Source organism: Prionailurus viverrinus, chromosome X (assembly GCF_022837055.1).
Source record: "Prionailurus viverrinus isolate Anna chromosome X, UM_Priviv_1.0, whole genome shotgun sequence".
NCBI classification, from domain to species: domain Eukaryota; kingdom Metazoa; phylum Chordata; class Mammalia; order Carnivora; family Felidae; genus Prionailurus; species Prionailurus viverrinus.
In genome coordinates this window covers 14,340,369-14,353,399 of record NC_062579.1, presented here as the reverse complement: position 1 = coordinate 14,353,399, position 13,031 = coordinate 14,340,369, and the positions used below count along the sequence as shown (strand labels likewise).

The 13,031-nt window shown below is 41.7% G+C and overlaps 1 protein-coding gene across 4 annotated transcripts in view; it reads right to left on the bottom strand.

The window, feature by feature from the left end:
* CNKSR2 (connector enhancer of kinase suppressor of Ras 2) overlaps nucleotides 1–1,788 on the bottom strand; it is a 293,610-nt gene extending 291,822 nt beyond the window's left edge. For all 4 annotated transcript variants that reach the window (XM_047845020.1, XM_047845018.1, XM_047845021.1 and 1 more), the window contains exon 1: nucleotides 1,459–1,788. In XM_047845020.1, the coding sequence (XP_047700976.1) occupies nucleotides 1,459–1,522 (64 nt within the window). In that variant the 5' untranslated portion in view covers nucleotides 1,523–1,788. The remainder of the gene's footprint in view (nucleotides 1–1,458) is intronic.
* Nucleotides 1,789–13,031: the final 11,243 nt, after the last annotated feature.

The following is a 13,031-nucleotide window of genomic DNA, read 5'->3' as shown; positions in this document are numbered from 1 at the left end:
TTCAATAGACTCTCAAGTGTACTGTGCTTTGCAGTTACGAAGCACTTTCACATATTAGAAAAGAAAAAAACTAAATGAGGAATAAAGGGGCAAGCAAGGGAATAAAAAGAAAACAAATGTAAAAAGGAAAATCCGTAAGAATAAGCAAGAGGCTGAAAAGGTTCGTAAAAGGGGCAAAAAAATAGACTTTCTCTCTGTCGTTCTTAATCACTTCCAATGACCCTACCTTTCGTTCTAAAGTACCCGGAGCTTAGAAAGTCAGTCGGCTAAGCAAGCCCTCAGAAGGGGCTCCCTCATCTTTGCAACGTGCATTTTACAAATAGTAATCCCTTGGTCCTTGACTAGAGTTTGTGCCTAGGAATAACCACGAGCAAAGCTCTAACATCTCCCAAGTGTGGTCAAGAGTCTTTTATTTCAACCCATCCATCCCCGTCAGAATTCCCCAAAATTTAGGAATCTGGGTGATGAGGGGAGGAAGTGCTCATGGGGAGGGGGCAATCCTCTACAAGCCCCTTAACTCAGACAACAGAGGGAGATAGTGAGGCAAGAAAGCCCAGGGACTAAAGAAAAAGCCCACGTTTGCGACTAGGAGGGCGAGTGTCTACAACCGGTTATTAGAAATTGCCAGGGAAAAAAAAGGGTGAGCCTTCAAGATGGAAGAAATGGGGGGGCACTTGAATGCGTATCACTTTACACCTGGCGTCGAGGCCCCAATAAAAAAGCCATGAGGTCCAAAGCCTCAACGGGTCAGAAGAAGCGGCGGCAAAAGACGCTAGGGTTTGCGGGGGTGGGCAGGGGTTTGCGCAGGAGGGAGCCAACAGATACCACCGCGGATGCTGTCCCAGGGGAAAGCACGTTTTCCTCTCCCCCAAAGTAGCGCATCCGCCCAGCATCCTCGGCTCAACCTGGGGAAGCTACCGGGATCCAAACCCAGGCAGCCGCGTCCTGACCCCATTATATGGGCTTAAAAGTTGGAGGAAGAGTTGGCGCTGGAAAAGGCACCTGGCAGGGGCAGCCGCTGAGGGGGCGTTAGGTTTCCCGGGAACAAAGGGGCCCGGGAAGGAATGAGCAGAGGAGCTGGTCCCTGGGGGCTCCTCCCTGAGGGGAAGAGACAAGGGTGGCCACGTCCTCCCAGCCTATGGGCGACGTGGGGAGCGGGAAGCGGGCGAGATGCGCCGGGATTCCGCGGCCCGCCTTCTAACCTCCTATCGGGTAGCGCCGGCAACCCCGGCGCTCTCCGCGCCCCTCTGTGGCTGGGGAGCCACCACTGAAGACAATAGGAGATCGAGATCCCGAGCCCCCGCCTGCCCTGGAGGACCCCGCCGTCGCCTCGGCGCACCACAAATCAGCCAGTGGAAGCCCCGATGGCGTGCTCGGCCCTGATCTGCGCCCCATCCCTCTGGCGCTCCGGGACCACCGGCCCCAGAATCGCCTCGCCCTCCGCACAGCGGGCATTACCTTTCATCCAGTCCACTACTTGACTCGGAGACCATTTGCTCACGGGTTCCATGATCAGAGCCATGAGCACGGGGTCGCTACCGCGCGGGGCGCGGAGATCAGACACAAAACGAACTCGGCAGCCCGAACCGCCCTCAGGTGGGGTCCTTTGCTGGCCGTTGCCTCGCTGGGCGGGTGGCGAGAAGACGGCTTTTGTGTATTGGGTATCGCGGCTTCAATGTCTCTTAACAAACGGCCGACAGCGCGGTGGGAACGGCGACGGGGAGAGAAACGCGCCGGGGTCGCGGCTCAGTGCAGACTCTCTGCTTGGTCCCCGCAGAGACGACTGCTGCTATTGCTCCCCGACTCCGCTCGGGTCTCCGTCCTTCCTGGGCTTCAGTTCATGCCTTGCACCGCCGAGGGTCGAGACGGTGAGGAAAGGAGCCGCCGCCGCCGCACGCCCGCAACCAACTTGCTCGCTCGCCTCGAGCGCGGGAGTGAAGCCCCGAGCACCACAAGCTGCCCGGCGGAAATGACGAGGGGCCTCCTGCCACCCAAAATATCTCTCCGCAGCCCTCGGGTGCGGGGCGCGCGCGCCACGAGCCCCCCGCCTGCTCGCTGCCGCGCGGTCCCGCCCCCGGGGCCGACGGCAGGCGCGCGAGGCGTGTGCGCGTGCGCGCTCCAGCACGAGGCCCGAGCCCGGGGTCTGTCAGTCAGGCAGGTGCGGGCGGCTAGCAGCTTCGTGTTCCCGCCCCGCGAGCCGCCCCGGGACAGAGGCGCGCTAGGAGCGCGTGCGCAGCGGTGTCCGCGCGAGTCCCAGCCCTGGGTCAGTCAGTCAGGTGCTGGCGGCTCGGAGGGGATTCTGAGCGGACGTGGCGGCTGCGGGACGGGCCGCCCACCAGTTGAACGCTGAAGGCTGAGGCGGCTGAGGAGGTACCTGTGGCCGCGCTGCCGAGGGGTGGGGGACACCGCCGAAGCGCGGGGGTTACAACGACAGCCCGGGCTTTCCTCGCTCTCGCCCTCCCCACTGCTGAGTGGGCTTCCGAGGTGATTCCCGAGCCTCGCGCACGCCTGGGGAGACCTAGGCGGGGAATGCTGCGGACGGTGACCGGCTCCGCCAGCCAGAAACGCAGCGATGACGAGGCAGGATGGCCAGTGCTGTCGGACCGCCCCTGGTGGTGCCCCGGGCCTGGGAAGTCAGGCGTGGAGCCTGGAACCTGCAACTGCTGGTCGTGGTGATACGGAGACAGGTTCGGCTCCACGTGCCTTTTGAAAGGGCGCTGTGTTGGGTTTTTGGCCAACTCCTTCAAAGCCGAGAGTGCTCAGTACCTATTTTAGAGGATGTCCTTTTGTTTTCAGATAATCTTATGTAAGAACCAAAGGGTAACACTGGTATTTAAATGAGTAACAAATTGTAAACATGATTCTTCGAAGCTCATGTTCTTCAGAAATGTTTGGAGGCTACTATGAACCCTTAGTAAAAGACAGTTTGTCTAATGAGACCACTGTAAATGACAAATAATCCTGGAAAGTATAGATGCACACTCTCTACCACCATTATAGATGTTTTCTCTTTGTCATTCTTAAATAGCCCCACTGAGTAAAAGAGAAACTCATTTTATTTCTGTAACCATTTCAATAATGTCATTTGTTTTTGCCAGTTCCTGCAGTAACCCATTTTCTCTAGTTCTATTGCATGAGCTGCAGAACTGCCACTTTTCTCAACTGACTTGAGTTGCCATCCCTGCACACACACACACACACAAAGAACTCAAACCACAGTAGTTAAAATATTTTGATGTTTTCAGGCTAATGATATAAACCAAGTAAAACTTAAGATGGCCTGTCTGTACACTTATTTTTCTAATAATCCAAACTTAAAAGTATATGGGAAGAAATTTAGAAGATTATCTAGACAAGTCTAGGTTCAGAGATATAGCACCTTCCATTCACAATCCAGATAATAGCTGTGATTTACAATTTTTTTTTAGCTAATCAGGTGTGCAAGATATTTTGGAGTGCTTATGTTCCAATTGAGTTTCAACATTGCATCAGTATTTTCTAGAAAAGATCATTTTTAGCATCAGTAATTTATGGAGTAGCTTTATGTTCAGAAGTGGAATGGATGCAAATCCATCATGAATCAGAGGTTACAGTCATAGGGAGACGTTAAAAGTAATTTCATCAAAGTAATACTGCTAATAATAACAACATTTTATTGAGCAGTGTGCTAAGTATGTTACATACATTTTATCCTCAAAACAGCTCTGTTATTAGTCACATTTTACAGATGAGAAAATCTTGGCTATCACATTCACTTCCTATTCCCAGAGCTTATTACACATTGTTTAATACATGTTGAAAAAAAATGAATAAGGCTTAAAGAGGGTAAGTAATTTGTTTGAGGTCATGATACATGATTGTAATACCAAGTTAAGGTGATTCCAGAATATGAACGTTAAAATTTTTTTTAAATGTTTATTTATTTTTGAGAGCGAGAGAGAGAAAACAAACAGGTGAGGGGCAGAGAGAGAGGGAGACAGGAATCCAAAGCAGGCTCTGTGCTGACAGCAGACTGTGAGATCATGACCTGAGCTGAAGTCAGACACTTAACTGAGTCACCCAGGCGCCCCAGAATATGAGCTTTTAAAACTAGTAAGAACGTTTATGTATCATAAGACGAAACAGTACTTTGGAAGGAGAAGGTCCATTGAATGTTAACTGAATATGTCTCATCAGAAAGTTAACTACAAAGGAGTCTGTCAGTCACCATAAGTGTTCCCGACCAGCAACTGTGAGAATGTAGGAAGTGACCAAATTTGACTGAAACTCCAAACTGTATATTCTGATTGGGTATGCTTAACAAGCAACCAGCCTATATATTGCAAAGAAGTTTAGAGTGAGATATTGTTTGCATAATGAATGAAATATCAATCGAAACAAATGCCAAAGACCAGGATGCAGTAAAATTTAAAAATACGTATTTCATGAAAAGATTGGTGCTGAAGATTCCAGGGAGAGAGGATTTTAAGGAAGACCCTACATCAGAATTAAGTTGTACATATTCTCCTATTTATGTTACAGGAAGGAATTTATTTAGTCTAATTACCTGAAATAAATAATTCTAAGAACTAAGAATGAGCGAAAATGTTGGTATGGAGTTACACTATCTTACAGAGTTCACCAAGGCCTTACATGTTCTAAGTTCTCCTCCTCAAGACTTCTACAAAACATTCAAAAAATCAAAAGAATTGCCTTTGATTTTGACAATATAATAGGCATTAATTATTTCATTGAATTAGTTCAGAGCATAACTGGCTTTTCACTCAAATATCCTTAATTTGGAGAAGAAAAAGGATTAAGTCATCCCTGCTTTCACTCTTTTATTCCTAACTCCGAATGACTCAGCTAAATCTTTCCTTCACTTTCCTTTCTACAGCTTTTCAAATAAACTAGGCTTTATATTTTTTTGCCTATTATTTAAAATGTTGATACCTGGCCCCATGTTTGTAAGTATAATACAATGTGATTATGTACAAACTTTGGCAGCCTAACTTTGCCTTCTCTTAATGCACAACACAATCCCAAAGATTAGGGGAAAAGCTATGTTGTCATAAAATACACATCAAAACATAATGGTCCAAATTATATGATATCACATACACTTCAACAATGTAGATATAAAAGCCAAACTGATTCTTTGGAAACAAACTTGGATTCTTTTTGGAAGCAGGCAGAGGGTAAATATACTAAGTTAAATTAATTGGAGACATAAAACTTGTGAGATGTTTGCAACCATATCAAAACAAATCATTTAAAATAATCTTTTCATCCAGCTGTTCTAGTTTTGCCTTTTTATTCTTCTCCTTCTAGATGTCAATAAAAGATTAAAATCTCTTGACCAAAATATTTTCAGTTAAGGTTTTATAGTATATATAATAAGTCTAAGTACTTCAGATGTGAAATTTACAAAGGTTCTCAGACTGGAATCTAAGTGCTTAATGGGTGTGACTCTTAGGGTTTGGGTCAGATAGGGAGGAAGTCTTCCACTGGAAGGATCTTCAAGCCTTTGTCTCTTTGCGGCTGTAGACAGAAGTAAATAATGTGAATGCTTCTTCTGGAACTGCAAGCTGAATATCTCTAACCTCCACACATTCCAACCTAGGTTATCTTATAATGGCCTTAATAATCATTTCCTATTTCTTTTATTAAGAAGCTAGCTCTGCATTAGACCTCAGACTTGTCATGCAGGACATATTTTAATGTTTTTAGTTATTTAACATTTAGAGAAAATGTCTTGTAGAGCCTTTTCTGGTGATTTTTTCCAGTTTGCTTAGGTTGTGTTTTTGCTATAGCTGTCTAATTTTTAGACTTCTTTTTTAATGAGTAATATTTTATCATAATTTTTTTCTCTTACATCTTTCATTTTTGAATGATGAGTGAGAAGTCACAACACAGAACAGCTATGAGGATAGTCCATGTCCTAAAATACAGGAAAGGATAGGAGCCCTTTTTTTCCACTTAGTTTTGCCCAGACCTTTACTATAATTTCAAAAGCAGGTGTTCTATGCCGGCACAAGTTGTATACCCTGATCAGAAAAATTAGCTAAGCACTTCTGGTAAGACTGGTAGTGATAAAACAAAATACAAGTTATTTTCAAGAACAGTATATGAAACTTGCTTTAGAGAAGGCTTAGCACAATTTTTGGAACAATGTTTTCATTTTCTTGCAGTGCAATTCAGCTATGAATAGCTAATAACTAGTCTTTGATATAACTGAGGAGGTAACAATCTCCCCTGCCTCCAATAGTCAGAGATTGAAGTAGGAAGAGACCTTGAAATGTAAATGGGGCTATAAACTTGATGCTCTGGTCCAAATCTCCCTTTAGATTATCAGGGAGAAGCACCCAGAGACTATAATTAAATTAGTAAAATTCTTTCTTTGCTGCTCTGCCACTAGGGTAAACTATTAAATCAAGCCTTGTCCTTTGCAGACCAAGATTCACAGCAGTCATCTCTAGGTAAGGAGAAAATGGCTTGAGTTCAGGTTATCCCAATAGGGTTTTTTAAGGATTCTTTCTAGGTATTCCCTGATATACTAATCATAGTCTAATAAAAATCCCAAAGCCCACCTAGATTAGGAAACCTAGGTTTTTTTTTTGTTTGTTTGTTTGTTTTTTGTTTTTTTTTGTTTTGTTTTGTTTTGTTTTGTTTTAAACACACGAAGCCCTAGCCCATCAGGGAAGTTTCTAGTGTACTTTGCAGCCATTAATTAAGAGCATATAAAATTATTCAACAAAAATTGTTTAAACACTACCAGTGTGCTGGCCCAAGTTGTATCTTTTGATCAGAAAAATTAGTTTGATTTTGCGCATGCAAAGATAACCCAATATACTCAGAGACTGGTAGGGGAACGGAAACATTCACAGTTAATTCAATAGGATAATGTGATAAGTGCAATGATAGATGTGCCCAGTACTATGTGCTGAGGAGTATGTAACTCCTTGGAGGAAGACTTTATAGAGGAGATAATGACTATTGTAAGTCTTAAAGGATAACAGCCAAACAATAATGCAGAAAAGACCTTATAGGCAGGACAGTATGAGCAAAGTTACAGAGCACTATGTAGAGATACCTGGAAGCCTAAATTTGAAAAGAGGTGAGAGTAGATGGACTGGGAGAGGTAAAACACCAGCAGATCAGGGGAAGAAACTCAAACTAAAATATAACCTAAAAAGATAGAGCCATTTAAGAATTTTAAGCAATGAAGTGCTCGTATTTATATACTTATGTTTTATATTGACTGCCAGCTATGGAGAGCATAGATTTGAGAGGGACAATACTGAGGAGGGAGGTCAATGTGGAGGATGTGGCAATAGACCAGTGAATAGATGTCTTGGGTCAGCAATAGAATAGTAGAGGTGGGTATGGACAGAAAGGGATGGATTTAATAAATATTCAGAACTTGGTGATTGATTAGAAATGAGAGGTTAGGAAAAGAACAGTATCAAGAATGATACCCAGGATTCTAGACTGGGTGACTGAATAAATTATTCCTTCTCCACTTAAAATAGAAGCAGCAGATTTGGGAGGCAGAAGTAATCTGAGAAATTAGTTTTGTATTGGACATTCTAAACATGAGATTCCTATGGACAGCCAAGAAGGGATTTCCAGTGGGCATTTTCTGCATTCACATATATGAATGTGAAACTCAGTTTGGGCTGAATATAAAGATTTGAGAGTCACTACTAAAACAAGAATATGAATGAGACAGGAAGAGTGTGAGATGCCCCTGGAGGAAGCCCATAGAAAAAAAGAAAATAAGTGAATTATAAGAAGAACCAAGAGAATTGAATGTCATGATAGCCCAGTGAGAAGAGAATTTCAGGTAGAAAGGCATGGAAAGCTGTGGGAAGTGCAAAAATGATGTTGTTCCAGTAAGAACTGAGAAAAATCTGATGGTTTTGTTAGTTTGGATATCCTTCATTGCCTTATTAAGATCTGCAAAAGGACTGGATGTCAAAATGGGGAGTGTTGGTATACAGGGCATTAACTTTTTCTTGAGTCAATTTTTCTTCTTTCTCATAGCCACCTATGTGTATATCTAATTCAGATGGCTCCACAATGAATGCTAATGATCCTTCAATTTACCACCACCACTTACATTTCTCTTTTCTGATGAAATTCCAGACACTAATGATGATCTCTACTCTTACCTGATTATATTTTTGCCACTTATAGAATGGTAGCATCTTTTAAACTAGGCGAGGTTTGAATTCCTCTCCTCATCAGACTGTAGAACATGTTTGCCATGGCATTCTGGCGATCTTGCACATCTCTACATAGGCCGTGTAGGCAAGACTCAACCTCAGTAGGACACATTTCTTGGCAAAATGCCCTGTGATCTTCCTTGGAACGTGGCAACAGTGTCTTGTGCAGAGCTATCCCAAGTCCATTTCTCATTTGCCACCCTGGTTCCAGTGAGGCATCAGCTTCAGGTATAAACAGTTCAGACTAAAGAACTGTTCAGCTATAGCCTAGAGTTGGCTCCTTGATGACAGAGCAATGCATCACTTGTATCCTCTGGCCCCTCTGGTTTGGTATCATCCTGAGACTAGGGACATTTGGAGTTGAGACATGCTGATCTTGCATTGCTGTCTGTGTAAATAATACATTTTCTAAATCCATGTGGGGTTGTTTTCACCTTACCCAGTGAATCTATGGAAGTGTGATAAGCCAGCCTAGCAGCTGCCACCATTCTGTTGCTCAGGTATTGCTTGACCATTTGGCACAGATCTGATCTAGGAAGTCCATAAGTACTCCCCAAAAAAGTGAGCTCTGCTGAACCTCTGTCTGAATAAAGTAGGGCAGTCCAGCCCTGGCCTAGTAAAGTAGCAGCAGCAGCAGCAGCAGCAGCAGCAGCAGCAGCAGCAGCAGCAACTTGATTTCAAATTGGGAAAGACTGCATTTTCCCTAGTTATTTGAGTTCCCTAAGTTAACCCCATAATTAATTAAAAAAACTCTATTACTGTTGCATGATAAAAACAAAACCGTGATCTAAACACTTTCTTCTGAGGTTTGACATTATTTTTTTATAAAACACCTAGATTTTAGGGAATTCCTTCATATTCAAGATGTTAGGTCCATTTTCCTCTGAACATTTATCAGTCTTATTTTCTAGTGGAAAATGTGAACTGGCAAAACTGGTGCTAGATAAGTTCATAGGTCCTGTTTATAAGGTAAATGGTACATCCCTATAGATCATATTTTTTAAATGCAAAAAGTACTTAAGGTAGGAGACAAATTGTTTAATCCTTGTCTAATAATTGACAGACTACAGAGGCATAAAGGTGGGGAGTGGGAAAGGAAGATTGCTTTCTTTCTCCATGGATTTTTGTCTTTGTTTTTCTGAAATGGGTCTTATTTACTTCTAGGAAAATTGGCATATTAAGGATGCTCATACCAAGTGGAACAAATGACTTATTTTCACTGACCAGGAACTGTATCCTGAAGGAGAGAGAGATGTAAGTTTGTCACTACTTTTGACATTTTCTTGATTTTGAAAGGAAATTTAGTGATTTTGGTGATCTAATTAATGAAAATATTTTCCTTAGTTTCTCTTCAGCACTGTTTGAAATACTCTGTAGCACAATGCAAGGTACCATTTATTGATTTTTCATCAAGAGCATCTACTCTGTATATATTTTGTGCTAAGCATTATTACAAAAATGAGTAAAATATGGTTGCTGTCCTCAAATCCTATAAACCAAAGCATACCAGTATATATTTTTGATAAATATAGTAAGCAAAATGACAGAGACATACAAAAGTATTTTGAGTATATTCCATAATATGGAAATATGAATTCATACCAAATGAATAAATAAGCATCTTTCTAGATTATAAGATGGCAATGTAATTTGTACATTGTACAATAGGCTAAGCTTTGTGGATAAACTAGTGAATATAATGGATATGGCTCATGACCCTAAAGAGTTACAACATAGTTGTAACATAGTGAGAAATATACAATATACAAGTAGACAAAATGCAAATTATGAAAGTACTGATATGAAATGTACAAGGTATAGTGATAGAGAATTATTGAGATGAGGAAGAGAGGAAACTCCTAAAGGTGATCAGAGAAGACTTTTCTGACTAGGTGACTTCTTAGGCACAGTTTTAAGATGTAATAATATAAGCAGGCAAAGATCATAAATAGCTCATTCAAGGGGGAAGTAAAATCATGTGTGAAGTCCAGGTGGCAATAAAGAATTTGAGGTGATTGAGGAACAGAAAGGAAATTACTGTGGCTGAAACATAGTGAATGAGCAAAGGCATAAAGGAGGCTAGAGAAATAGGATGGGATTGGAGAAAACAGGATCTTGTAAGTGTGTGGTAACTAGTTTGTAGTGCAGTAAAAAGACATTAAGACTTGTAAGCAGGTCAGAAACATGGTCTGATTTATGTTTGTAAATTGAGGGGGACCTCTTTTTCCAGAAGGATCAAGTAGAGGTACCTTTCCCTATTATTCCCACTAAATACAACTAAAACCCCTGGACATTATGTATAAAACAAACATAAGACTTTGAAAGAAGTAAAAGGGGGATCATTACTGCCTGGCAAGGATGAGTGTTCCAGTTCCCACTTGGCCTTGTCTGATACCACCATGGCAGGGGCACTGGAGTGCTATGCTACATCCTAGCAAAGTAGAAGTGTAGGCTCCTTACTTTGCCTTTGCTGGCATAGGTGGGAGTAGGGTCACAGATCTTTTCTGTTGTATTTGGCTGGAGCAGAGTGGTTATTATTTCAATGTTTTCTACTTTGCTAGGCTGCCCCTTTCCTGGTCACTTAGCTAGAGAGCAGGCTCTTCCTGAGATTTTTTTGTTTGCACCTTCCAGGTTTCCAGGGTGCTGCGTTATTCAGCTCTGTAATATATGAGCAAAAATGTAAAAACCCAGAGAACTCACCAGCATGTCATTCCTTGGATATGAGTTCTATTGCTGGTTTTCTTTCTTCTCTTTTTGAAATAATAGATATTACCAAATCTAGGGGCACCTGGGTGGCTCAGTTGGTTAAGCATTCTACTTTGGCTCAAGGCATGATCTCAAGTTCAAGACTTTAAGCCCCGTTGTCAGACTCTATGCTGTCAGCACAGAACCTTCCTGGGATCCTCTGCCCCCCCGCCCCCGTCCTTCCCTTGCTTGTGCATGTGCATCCGTACTTTCTTTCTTAAAAATAAACATTAAAAAAATTACCAAATCTGAACAACAAAGAGGATATAGATTTTTAAAAAAGAATAGAGCCTCAGGGACTTGTGGTACAAAAATAATAGATCCAGAATTCATGTCATTGAAGTCCTGTAGGAGAAGGGAAAGAAGGCAGGGTTGAAAAAAGACTCAAAGAAATAATGGCTAAAAACTTTCCAAATATAACAAAAGACATAAACCTATAAATTCAAGAGGCTGAATGAATTCCAAACGGGATACCCAAACAAACCCACACCAAGACATGCCATGGTCAAATTCCTGAAAACTAAAGGCAAAGAAAAAAATCAGCCAGACAGAAACAGTACCTTACTCATAGGGGGAAAATGATTTAATAGCTTATTTCTTATCAGAAACCATAGGATCCAGAAGGATGTCAGCCAAATGGCTACCTGGAAGCTCCAAGTTCTTGTTCCCCACAGAAACATTAAAAAACAACAGCAGCAACAACAAAAACCCCAGAAATTCACCTGCAAGAAAATGAATATGGATACTTACCTTATACCATATATAAAAACTAACACAAAATACATCAAAGATATAAGTGTAAGAGCTGAAACTATAAAACTCCTAGAAGAAAACACTGGAGACAATCACCACGACATTGAATTTGGCAGTGATTTTTTAAGTCTGACAACAAAAGCTCAGGCAATGAAAGAAAAAATAGGTAAATTAAGAATTTTTGTGCACTAAAGGACATTATAAAAATAGTGAGAAGACAACCTATAGAATGGGAAAAATGTTTACAAATCACGTATCTGATCAGGAATTAATATCCAAGGGCGCCTAGCTGGCTTGGTTGGTAGAACTCTTGATCTTGAAGTTGTGAGTCCAAGCCCCATGTTGGTTGTGGAGATTAAAAAATAAAATCTTAAAATATAAAATCTTAAAAATAAAATCTTAAAAAATAAAAATAAAATATCCAGAATATAAAAAGAACTCTTACAAGTTAAAAACAAACAAGCAAAAAAAAAAACCCATCTAAAAAAGTGAACAAATTCTCACCATCATTAATTATTAAGGAAATGTACATGAAAACCACAATTAGATACCACTTTACACTCATTAGGTGAGCTACTACGAAAAAAAAAAAAGAATTGGTGAAGATGTGGAGAAATTAAAACTCTTATGCAATGTTGATGCAAATATGAAATGGTACAGCCACTGTGGAAAATGGTTTGGCATTTCCTCAAAATATTAAAAATAGAATTGTCATATGATTTAGCAATTCTACTTCTAGGTATATACCCAAACGAATTTAAAGCAGAGACTCAATCGGATACTTGTATACCAATGTTCATAGAAAAATTAGTCACAATAGTTAAAAGGTAGAAACAACCCAAATGTTCATCAACAGATGAATATATAAACAAAATATGGCATATACATACAATGGAATGTTATTCAACCTTAAAAATGATTGGAGTTCTGGGGTGCTTGGGTGGCTCAGTTGGTTAGTGTCTGACTCTTGATTTCGGCTCAGGTCTTGATCCCCAGGTTGTGGGATTGATCCCGAGGTTGTAGGATTGAGCCCCGCATTGGGCTCCGTGCTGAGCACGGAGCCTGCTTGAGATTTTGCCTCTCTCCCTCTGCCCCTCTCTCCTGCTCTCTCTCTCTCTCTTTCTAAAAAAATTAAAATTAAAAAAAATATTTTAGGGGCGCCTGGGTGACTCAGTCGGTTAAGCATACAACTTCGGCTCAGGTCACGATCACGCTGTTTGCTGTTCATGAGTTTGAGCCCCGTGTCGGGCTCTGTGCTGATAGCTCTGAGTCTGGAGCCAACTTAGGATTCTGTCTCCTTCTCTCTCTGACCCTCTGCTATTTACG